Below are 12616 nucleotides of genomic sequence, written 5' to 3' on the forward strand. Positions count from 1 at the left end.
GTCCAGGTGGAGTCATCATCTAAAAAACTGTAATATTTCCAATGGATACTGCTGTTGAGAGATAAACCCTATGCCCTGTTTCCATGAAAAGTATCAAATTGTACCCAGGAGAAATACATTTTACACTACACACATACTTTTACAAGTCAGTATTCCAAGCATGTACCCAGTATTATCTCACCTAATAAAGTTTGGACGTGGCTGATTAAATAAACTGATAGCTTCCACCCTTTCACAATAATTCCACACTTGCTGTAGACATCTCATCGCTAGTTATGTATGTATGTCTGAATTTCATACCAAAAAATACTGTAACACTAAGACAGAATCCAATGCAGCGTCATGCTTGGATGCAGTCTAAGTCTCATAGCTGTCAGCAAAATATGTCTCTATCTCACACTCTCCATTCCCCCAAAAATCAGCATTGTCAAGATGGTTTGTTATTGGTCAGTGAAGAGAAGTTGCGAGTCAGAGTTCCAAAACTGAACCTGAAGTAAGAGATTGGCACAGTCTTCATATGCCTGTGTGAAAGGATCCAATGATTGCAGTGCCATCTATGATTAAAAACCTGAAAAGCTTGCTCAGTTATGGATGACTGTAGCTGTAGTCAGCTTGAATTCATAGCAGTTGTATGGTTAGATCAATCGCAACCAATAGTCATCGTGCAACCAATAAATCGTACACTTTTCCTCTGTCCATCCACACCTGTGCTATAGTTAAACACAGATACAGGTTGTTTACAACAGATCTTTTTGTTTTGACTTGTCAGAAAAAAGCACAGGTGTTATTCATAATGTTAATAACTATATTCCATTTAGGTAATCCAGTTCCATTGTTAGTATTGTGCATATAGACTCACTGCAATGGCTTAATGTGACATCTAGTGGAACTACGGGTAGAAACCCACAGAAAATAGCAAGCCAGTTTGGTCCGCAGGCTTCCTTCCATTTTCTGTGTCTAAAAAGATCAAGACTCCAGCAACACTTGTAGTATGAACTACAGCTTTATATGTGGAGTGCCTCATGGGAAGCAGAATAACCAGAGAGACAGGCAGGTAGTGTACAGGGCAGAGTTCAAACGTATGAACTGTCTTGGAAAAGGTGAGAAACTGTGGTGTTATAACCAATCCCACCTGACATCTGTCATATTTTTGTTTAAGTAAGTTTAATTTGCAGGGTATTATTGATTAATCAGATTCACCCTCAGCACTGAGGAGCCATACTTGGAACAGGGGAAGCAGCAGTAAACTGCATTTTGATTGACAGCTCAATGGATATACCCAAAGGCGACTGATTGGGGGAGGTGTTGCCGTTTCCTGGTGACCTTGTCACTTACTGTGTGTTTCTGCCTTGAGCCATCGTTAATGCTATTACTTACACCTGTGCTTCCTTTGCTATGACAAGTCAAATTGTCTGCTGTGGAAAGGGTCTGTTGTCACATGTGACAAGTGGGTTGTAGTAGAGTATTCCTTTACTAGTATACGCAGTATATATCGTACATGTACGGCCCCTCCTCACTCGGTTTCAGCAGTATGCATTTAAGGGACTGTTTGACATTTTGGGAAGTACGCTTATTTGCTTTCTTGCTGAGAGGTAGAGGAGACTGGTGCCAGTCACACTGTATCTGTATGGTATAATATGAAGCCGGAACCAGCAGCTGCTTAACTTACAGACTGGAAGCAGGGAGAAACAGCTAACTTGGCCCAACCCAAATGTAACATAATTCACCTATCTAGCACCTTTAGCACACAGTCACTAACTACCATATTCTATCTCTTTTGTTTAATCTGTGCAATAACCAAAGTGTACAAACAACAATTAGCTGTTTTACAGAGGCTTCCTTCTGGACAGAGCCAGACTAGCTGTTTCTCCACAGTCTTTATGCTAGGCTAAGCTAACAAGCCAATGGTTGCAGCTACAGATTTACCATACATACTGTAGATGAAAGTGGTCTGAACATGAAACACACATCAAATGTTTCACATTAAAATATAAAACGCATCCTTTGTTTTCACCACAGTTGTGTTCTTGGTGAAGTAGAGTAGCCTCTCAAACAGTAACAGTCTTCAAATCCTAATTATCTACCTAATTGTTGGTAATTGTCAAATGTTACAATGTAATTATTCATATTAAGAGTTTTTTTTAATAATACCAACTTGTAGAGTAATGATTCAATCATACTGTATTGTATCTGTCCATCATATTAGATGTCTCAGGCCTAATGTTTACTAAAATACTAATATCAGCCTTATGGATAGTTTAACACAGCTGATGCCATCAGTTACCTCTTGTTCTCAGTGATTACACTTTTTAAAGGCCAAAGGTGTTGATCATGTCCCTCAGTCTAACTGCTGCCTTTTTATTTCTGATTTGGGAAAATAACACTGATGTTTTTAAGACTCATTTTCTCTCTTAAGACCACTGATATGTAGACACAAAGAAGTATATAAAAAGACAATATATAAATGATACATTTTCCTGAAGTATTATATTGATAATGTATGTTTATCATGCCTTAAATATTTATGGTGTTGTAGTTCTTGTAGAATCACTAATGAAGTGTCCTGAATAATGACATAAGACTTAGATGATAGAAGATGCAAATATCGAAGTCAAATATTCATTTATTATATAGTCCAACATCATAAATCACAAATTTGCCTCAAGGAGCTTAAAAATCTGTACAGCAAACAACATCCTGACTGAACAAAAGTCTTACAGTAGTAACAGTAAGACACTGAGGGCCATTGCAACATGCACTGTTCCTTGAGGTAATAGGGAGCTAATTGTTTCTGGAAGATGAGAAGAAAGCTGAGAAACCTAAACTAAGAACTCTTTGCATAAAGCTACTTGATCTTATTTTACTAAGTTTAAGTGAAGCCATAACTTCTAGGCAAATTGCTAAAAATCCCGCTTTAGGACATGACTGCTATGTTGAGTGGTCTATTCCATGTGTCTATATATAATATAATATATTTCTTCAGCAGATTCTGTTGATGAATTAGGTGCACTGCTGCACCAGTAAAATCTTATGGGAGCTGTAGCTTATTTGTATACTGAGAAAATTTCCATTGTTTAACTTCTAAAGTACAAGGGGTTTAAATTTTGTCAGTAATTTCTTTTTTAATCAATAATCATATGTCCTAATAGAGACCATTTATAGTAAAGCCAAGGAACACGTTTTTTTCAGTAACACTGATGAAGAAATGAGAGACTGCAGTTAGCCTGGACATGATGACAGGACCAAGGCAATCGCCATGTTTAGAGCTGATCTAATATCCTGCTGAAAACTATAAGATAGATAGATAGATAGATAGATAGATAGATAGATAGATAGATAGACAGATAGAATGAAATAGAATGAAACTACAAACTGATTTGTTGTAGTATTTTAATGAACTCAACTCATGTTGCTGATGGACCATAAAAAACTCTACTGGATTTTAGTAAGGATGTAAAATAGGAATCATGATTGTACAACAACAGTTGGAGGGGCTCATCCATAAATAAAAAGTCAGTACACTGGCTGGTCTGAGCAGGTACTAACACATCTCCTGTCAGAACAGTCTTTTTTTCAGTCATGTGTGGATACTAATATTTCTCTGAAGGTCTGTTAATACATCTGTCTATTGCAAACATTCACAAACCTGAGTTTGTGTGCCCATGTCATTTTATCGTTAGTTTGTCGTTAGCAGGATGTCACTGTTCTGATTTTTCCTCTTCTTGTGGGAATGCCATATCCTCTGTCTATTAAATGTGGTGTGCTCTGAAAAATCAGTTTCTTTCTCAAAAATGACAAAACTTAATCAAAGTACAGAGGCAGATTTTCAGCACCATTAACTTTTGGAGCGTTTAAAGCACTCAACATTTAGACCAGTGTTATTCTGAATGCTGTTCCCCATTACTGAAATGACAGTTTGCAGTGAACATGTACTGTAAAGGTACCATGAAAACAGCAAAGACTGCATTCTTTTCGGTTTGGTAACAGAAATGCTCACACTGATTGTCTGTACCGGGTGGTGGGAGACAGCAGAATGAGCTACCATGATGGGGAAATGTGGGAGCAGATACACTGTAATCAGCCTGTCCATCTCAACACTGGGCTTCAATTACTTTGTGGATGATCACACAATACCTTCCCTGTTTTCCCTCTTCACTAAAAACCAAGACAACAGTGGTTCTTACAGCAATGCTGGTACAGAGGAGCTTCGTGTCATGTCCTTTTTTTTGGGAAGGGACACCTCTGAAACACCAAATAATGTACTTCTGATACAGTGTACTCATACATATGAATAAAAACAGGACATTTCCTACAGGTTGTTGAGCTGTAGGAGTGCAGTATTGTACTGTCAGGGTGCCTGCACAGAGGATAGCAGGCTGCTGTTACACAGTAATAATCTCTGTCCCAATTTCATACTAGATTCATTCTAACCATGCATTACAGGATACAGCTGGTTAGATATATTTTGTGTTATATTTTTCTTACTGTCAACAAATCCCACAGAAAGTAGTGTTGTTAATTTTAATTATTAATATGAATATTTTTATATATTTCATCCCTCAGTGGACGAAGTTTGCTTTGTTGTCATTAGTTGTCTTTGAGCAAATTTCTGCTGAGGAAGTCCCTGCGTGTGAAAAATCTCTAGGAAAAAGCTAGTAGGTAATTTTATGATTTATCTGTTGTTGTATTGAAGGATGTTGTCTGCACAGTGCAGTGCACAACCACTTTGTACCAATTAATGAGCAGATAAAAAAAATCCAATATCAGACAAACGTCTCAATGCAGACTGAATTTTTAATTTTTGTTTTTTGGAGCAAAATATGTTGGTAAACATATTAATAATTTAATGTAAATAGTTCTCCATAATCAACTCAGTAACTAGTCCACATACATTAAAGTGTGATTACGTACACAATTAAAGAATTTAAGTTGCAAAATACCCATCAGCTGATTTCAATTTAGACTATAGGCTTGCATTTGTTCATGTAAATAAATGTTTAACTTATATCATGTGTTTGTCTAGTGTTAGTCCTGTTAAACGATCTGTCATTCAGTCTGGATGTAACTGAAGGTTTAAGTCTTGTGTTTGGATATTTGCTGGTGAAGTGACTCTTGTTTACCTTTGAATCACAGATTGTGCCTTTAAAGTGTGTGAGTTGATGAAATCACAAAGCAGAGTGATGGGAATTCATTTGAGCTTGTTTATTTAGGTTATGTACAATAAAGCTTCATCACATGAGCCTTCTTGAAAACTGTACTACATCCCTCACATACACAAAAAGAAATAAACACCATCTTGACCTGCTGAAAGCTGTGGTGGGCAGTCATATCTTAAGTGCAGTTTGAAAGGTTAGGGTTGGGGGAGGGGTGGCAGAAGCATTGTGGTTATGAGTCCAGTGGAAAAGCACATTGTAACAACAACAGCAGCAGCAGCAGCAAAAGCCAAAAGAGGGGTTTACAGCATCAACTCCTCCCCTCAGGTTATCATTGATCTCCAAAACCCTTCAGGTTAGAGATAGATGGGCACACAAACTACACATTTTTAGAGAAAAAAGAAGAGAAATCACAGACATTGGGATTCATTGCTGATTATCAGTTTCATTTCCTACAAAAATATTGCACAAAAAATCTGAATATACAGTGACTGAGAGATTGACAAGTATAGCAGCCAGTAAGCCGATATCTACATGAGCAACATATCTATTACACTGAAAATAACAGAAGATGAGCCTTTGCTTCCTAAAGGCCAGTTCATGCTTTCCACATCTGCGTGTCCACCAAGAATCCACGTGACGTCACTTCTGGATGACCTAAAATTTGAGACCGCAGACTATCCACACAGCGAGCACGCTAACTGCACATGCACCAGAAAAGTAAACTGGATGTTCGTGTCATGCGACGCATGAATGTCAAGATGTTTGTTCTGTATTCCACATCCCTGGTCCTATTCTTGTTAAGCTGTCACACACATGCTTTCATTGCTGGACTTTTTCATGCTCTTCTGCAAAACAAAACAAACTAAGGAGCTCCTCTTCTTGCTGTCAAGAGGTGGCTAATACGTTTTCTAATGCACGTACCAAACACGTCCACATATGCCTACCCCTGACTGAAGTATGTATAGAAGCGTGTGCAAATCCACAGCTGTCCACATCCATCCCCAAGTATGTTCAGGGCTGCTTACTTCTCTCATCCCATTAGCTTGGACATGGACTTTTGAAGTTCCACAGCATTAAAGGAAAAATCTACCCATCACTAACTCACTCTTGAATGGTATTCAGTGCATTTTGGGTGGTGTCTTATTTTCTTATTTGCTGAATCTTTCATTAGCTTAGTCGTTGTACTTTACCCAGGAAAATCTTAAGGTGTCTCAAGAAAGCTCTAATCCTAGCCCTAAAGCAGGATTGGCCCATGCACCTCAAGGCATGGACCCATACTGGGCTATACTGTCTATCAGGCTGTGAGGAGACAATGTGATTCTGCAAAAACCACATTCTTTCATCATCACCACATCCCAGTCTCAACAGATGATTTACTTTGAAGAAGGTCATCAGTACACAAACTCATCTGTCCATCATCATCTACATACCTACTCCATCTGTGAGTGCTATGACTGCTCTAACTACCAGGCTAAAATGAGCAAAAAACAAAACGTTTCATCTCAATGTTTCATCTAACAGGTCTACAGTTTATACCTGTTCCCAATAGCTAAACTCCAAGGCAGAGCAAAAAGCCTGCCATCATCTTGGCTGCATCCCACTGATTTCTCCCTAAGAACTTTAACTGCTTATTTTCTCCTCAAAAGCATTAATGTTGTTGAAGGAAGCTGTTGTGTGAGGAGAGAAAAAAGTACAGAGGGATAAATTCAAATTATCCATCTCTGCACACCTGTTCACCTGCTAAAGGGGCCTGTCAGGCTGAGAGTGAGCCCAGAATCTGGCAAATTGACATCATCTAGCAAGGCAGGGTGTTGGCCAATCAGATATTTGCACATGCGCATTCTTAGCAGAGTACTTGGTAATGTGAACACCCTAAAAGATAAAATGACTACTGCCATAGTAAATGGTCAGATTTTTAAAATCCTTCCTTGTAATACTAACTGCTACTGATAAACCTTCACTCAAGAATCTCTAACTAGACTCCCTGGATCATGATTCATTATCTAAGGTTTTGATGCATGGCTGTTTTTTACTTTCAATCAAACATTGGCCCTATACTAGTACATCTAGTCTACATCTAATTGAGTTCTCTGTCACAATTCTGATGGACTGATAACAAAAACTGCTGACTGCTATTGATATTTTTAGAAAGCTATCAAACTCAACCTCACTGAAGATCCACAATCAAACTCAACTGTATTTTTTCTGGAAATGTGTGATGTGGCCCTGACTGGCAAAATAACCACCAAAATGGATTTAGTAATGTTTCAGTGTTTTAGGATAGATTTTTGCTTTAGATGCGTAAGATAGTCCCTCTTCACAAGCAATTATTTTCCAGAGGCTCTATCAGGGTAGACAGATGAACAGCACAGTAGCTAGTTATGATAGAATCACTGTAACAGGCTACATTAATGCTTGATGTTTTGCAGGGAAATGGGTAGACGTGGTGCAAAATAGTTGTATGCACAAAAAACACAGACAAGGCTTAACATATGTCCATTTGGGCATGAAAACAACTCATGAAGGCAAATGAGCTGCACTAAATCACATCATAATTCCTTGAAGTGCGCGCGCACACACACACACACACACACACACACATTTCTGTCTTTGCAAGGACACTCCTTGACATACTGCATTCTCTAGCCCATTACCCTAACCTTAACCCTCACAAATAAATGCCTAACCCCAACCCTCACCCAAAATGTCCTGGTCCTCACAGAAGTAGTACAAGCACACACACACACACAAAGTTAAATAAAGGTTAGAGAATTTTTACATCATGAGAGCTCCTGGTTAACAATTATTCAGAACTCAATCAAAAAAAAAAGTCAGTAAAAGGGAAAAAAGAATGGGTTACAGAATTACACATTTGGCCTAATACAAACAAATCAACAAAAAGAAAGAGGTTCCACTAATAATTATGCAGCTGCTGAAATCCCAAAGAGCTTTGTGAGCAGGGAAAGTCACACCAAATATCCAATTACATTACAGTAAAAAAGTGCTCAAAACAAAAGATATGTATGACTGCTTGCAGGGTCCTTACACAAAAAGATGTTCCACTGCAGTGGATGTCCAAGCCTGCTTTTGCTTAGTAGTGTTCACACTGTTATAGACTCAAATATGTTACCTTCATATGGACTTGTTATTCACAACAAATATTTAACATTTTCCTTCTCCAAAGATGATTCAGACTAGTAGACCACAGAAATGTGCGCATATTTTTAAGTCCTTAAGTCAAAGCAGTTACAGACAATAAAGCAAACTAAATCAAATTCTTACTATGACAAAACTGGATGATAAACGTGCAGCACTACTGAGGGCTGAGATAATAGTGTAGCTTTCAAGCTTCCCTTTAAAAACCCAGAAATACATGGAAAAGCATGGAAACAGCATTACAATGTGCAAATCAAAACATCAAGACAGATTTACCATGATTCTTTAGGGAGTAAATTCTTTTAACCATCCTTTCTTTTTCATGTAAAATGAAGTGAATCAAACACTGGACCTCAACATTCCCAATTTTTTAAAATGAACTGTGGAAATTCCTCTCAATAAACAAACTGGACACAATTTTGTGCAGAGACATGAGACCAAAGAAGGTTCTGCTTCCTTCTTATATTATTTAGTGGAGTGCCTCCACACAGATCTGCTCCTCAGTAATGTCATCCAGTAGTGGCACCTCGACAGGGCTGCAGATGTCACTGTCATAGACTTCTGTCCCCATCAGGGCCTCTTCCTCCAGGCCTTCTCCTTTTCCTTTAAAGCCTTGCTGCTCTGAAGGAGAGGTGCTCTCTACTGACTCCAGGTCCTCAATGCCTGCACGGTAATGGATCATTAGCAAGGTGAGGGCTTGTAGTCTCTCCCCAGACTTGGCCAGGGCAGTGCTAATTAGGGCCTTGCGTCGGGCATCTGTGGCCTCCCTCTCTTCCAGCAGAAGGGCGTTATTGTGCTCCAGCTCCTGGTCAATTTCCTGCTGTAACTTATCAAGCATCAACTCGAGCTTCTGGGAGCGCTCATCTGTGGGCAGCCCTCGGTACAAGTCGCGCCCTATCTCCTTCACAGCAATGAACACACTGTCATCCAACCCACCCTCCTTCCGTACAAGTTTACTGCTGCCACCGCTGCTGGCGGGCTGTTTTGAGGGGCTGGCACCACTGGTATAGGTCTCAGTATCACTGCTCTCATTGTCTGAAGTGTTGGGTGTATGCTTGGGTGAGGGCTCCACTGCTCCAGGCACCACATCAACCACCTGCTCAACTAGCCGAGTCTTGGGCACCTGGCGGAGATTAAGCAGACGGGAGCTGGTGTTGATGATATGCCGTGTTAGACCAGTGGTGGCCCGGTTTATGGTGGATTTGGCTTCAGGGTCAGCTCCACGACGTTCAGTCGCTGCCACACAGAAAGGATTTTCAGAGAGGCACTTGTCCTGGCACTTCTTGTGGCAAACATAGGCGCAAATCATACACTGAGAGGCTGCCTTGGTCCAAACCTTCTTCTTACAGTATTCACACCAGGTGGGGTTCTGGAACTGGGTGTCCTGGAAGTTGTGACGAACCTCTACCAACTGAATGGCACCGTAAGCCAAGTCATCACGTGGTGCTGAGGGAATATGCTCCCTTTCCTTCTCCTTTAGATCCTCATCCTGAAGACTCCCCTCTCGCTCCCTTTCTGCCAGCCCCCCTGGATACTCAAAGTCACCCTCAGATAAGTAACAGAAGTTCAGAGTAACATCTCCGTAACACAGCTTCTCATTGAAGCCCTTGTGGGTGCTGAGGCTGCGTAATGCAGTGCGGCTGACATTAGCTCTGGGCTCTGGAGACCCCAGCCTAAAGGTGCTCTGGTACTCTGCTGAAGATGTGGCCATACATTCTAGGGCTACATGTTCCAGCTGAAGACTCACGTGACCCAGGCACAACAAACTACCCAGCTTAAAGGGATCTTTGCACCACAGAGCCACATTAAGGTACTTGTGGTTGCTCTCTACGTCAAACACCATAGAAGCTTTGGGCCAACGTGCTGTCTGGTTACGAAACATGGTTTCTGGGGATTCCCAGATAGAGTGGTCCTCTAGACTGTCCCGTGTGCTGCATGAGCTCTCTGAAGCTTTGTCCTTTACTTGATCAGCCTTGTTACTGCTGGTCACAGTGGAGGGGACTGACAGCTCATCACTGGACTCTGCTGGCCTGGTGGATTGCTTTGTCTCAACCTGTTTGACACATATCTTCTCAGTGCCAGCCTTGTCCTCATTGGCTCCAATGACAGGAACTTTTTCTGGAGATTTTTCAGAAGCACTGATGGTGGCAGTCACAACAGGAGGAACAGTAGCATTAGTAGATGCAACAGAATCAACACCTTCCAAAAGACTGGTCTCTGAGGAGGCTGATGTTAACCTTATCTGAGGTCTTGGCGGCACTGGGGGGCGAGAAGGAGGAGGTGGGGGAGGAACGGAGGGGCGCTGTAGACCCTCCCCTGGATCACTACTGATCTTTTGTGGAGAGGGCTTTGGTGATTCTTTGGGCTGAGGCTTTAGTGGTGACTGGAGACCTACTAGATTTAACTTGCGGTTGAGAATGGGTGATATGGTACCAAGGGGCTTAGAGGCCAAGTTGGCCACAGTCCTTTTGGGGCTTTGGTTTACTGTAAGTAAGAAATCTTCCTTAGTGTCACTGGTATTTGTGGTGCTGTTGTTAGGGCCACCAGTCTGGCTAGGTCTGGAGTCCACAATCAACTCTTCAAACTCAGAGTCCATGTCTTTGCTGTCGGATATGTCAGAGAGAGTGGTGATGGGGGCTGGGTCCTCCTCATAACCACCTGGCTGGGGAATGAAACCTGTTTCCTCTAGCTGCCCAAACCCTTCCTGAGGAGTTCCCAAGCTCCCCGAAGAGGGAGTCTGGTGACGAACTGGTCTCTCATAAAGTACCACCACCCTGTCTCCAGCCTGCTTCAACAGTTTGGGCACTTGAACTGAGGATGTCACTTTGACACCTGTCAACAGAAAGCAAAACAGGAAACAGGTTTTCAGACAATAATGTAAACAATGGAAAGAAAAAGTTTTGAAAGTTTGTACACAACATTGCAAAATATTTATAATTTCATTTAGTAATCTTAAGAATATCTTAATATATTAATAAAATTAACTTAATAACATTGATAATTATTTCATGCAGTGACATGTCAGACCTCCAATGGCAATGAGGCGGTCACCCCTCTGTAGATCTGCCAAAGCCGCAGGGGAGTTAGGTGTGACCGTTTCAATGCTGACGTGGACTGCATCCCCCTCAGTGGCAGGAACATGCCTGAAGGTCATCCCCACACTGCCACATTGCGCCTTGATAACCTCCGTCTGATGCACACAAGAGAAAACTGAGCAATGAACACCAGCACTGACTTTGAGATTATAGGCAACATGTGTCTGCAACTTATCCACTTGATATACTAGTAGAATTGTAGTGGGCAAAAATGTGATTATGATCAATGGTAAGCGATTTCCCTTTTGCAGTACACTACTTCTATCTTACAATATTTACAACCCTGACTTTCTCATTCATATTAAGATATGGAGAAGATTTGAGTGTACTCTGTGAAAGATTAGGTTGAATGAGTACAATCAGACATACAGTACTAAACAGAAAAACAACCTTTTCTTTTTTCATAAGATGAAAGTGTATTTGGTAAAGAAGATTTTGGTTATAATATTGTATGATTTGTACTTGTGGTCATTAATATTTTTCTTAGTAAGCAAATATTCTAAAAAGATTAGGCTCATGTCATAAACACTTGGCGAATAAAGCTGGAGAAGAGTGTGTGACATGTCTTTATTTTGGATTGTGCTTTCTTAATAATTGTATTTAATTGACCTGTTTAAGATGGTTTTCTAAACATGCTACAAAACAAAAGTGATGAATTGTGTAAGTGACAGCTCCCTGCTCTGAGTATAGATGTGTTTTACTGGTGGCAGTAAATGTTTAGATGTCAGATTTCCTGAATTGAATAAAATTTAAGTTAGTGTGACAGTATTTGTGTGGTCCCAAATGAGGCCTGTTGTGCGGTGTTTAATACTTTGGATTTTGTCTGGTCAGTCCTGGAAAGTAACAGATGAGAGTGGAAGCTCCCCAGTTTTAAATGAAATAATTATTGTGTTACTCATTTTTTTAAAGATTCCAGTTACCTGTTGTTATCTTAGTCTGTTCTTTAAATTTCTAATTTACTACTACTAATTCTAATTTGCTTTGCGGCAAAAACATTTCATGTCAGTGGTTAACAGTTTAACAGTTTTATAATGGAAAACACAGTATTTCTTAAACTGTTGACCATTAAATGACTACTGATAGTTAAGGTGGTATACCTAATATGCACAGTGCATTTTGGTGAGTAACACTAAATGAAAACATAACTTTTGTTTGTTTGAAAGAAAACTCAAAAGGGCACCTTCAACTCTCTGAACATACAGTATGTCT

The 12616-nt window shown here is 40.3% G+C and overlaps 1 protein-coding gene across 1 annotated transcript in view; it reads right to left on the reverse strand.

The window, feature by feature from the left end:
• Window positions 1–5187: 5187 nt before the first annotated feature.
• pdzd8 (PDZ domain containing 8) overlaps window positions 5188–12616 on the reverse strand; it is a 47657-nt gene continuing 40228 nt past the window's right edge. The window contains exons 4-5 of the mRNA XM_018678894.2: window positions 11340–11502; window positions 5188–11144 (exon numbers count right to left, since the gene is read on the reverse strand). Of these exons, the coding sequence (XP_018534410.1) occupies window positions 8782–11144; window positions 11340–11502 (2526 nt within the window). The 3' untranslated portion in view covers window positions 5188–8781. The remainder of the gene's footprint in view (window positions 11145–11339; window positions 11503–12616) is intronic.

Source organism: Lates calcarifer, linkage group LG16_LG22 (genome assembly GCF_001640805.2).
Source record: "Lates calcarifer isolate ASB-BC8 linkage group LG16_LG22, TLL_Latcal_v3, whole genome shotgun sequence".
NCBI classification, from domain to species: Eukaryota; Metazoa; Chordata; class Actinopteri; family Centropomidae; genus Lates; species Lates calcarifer.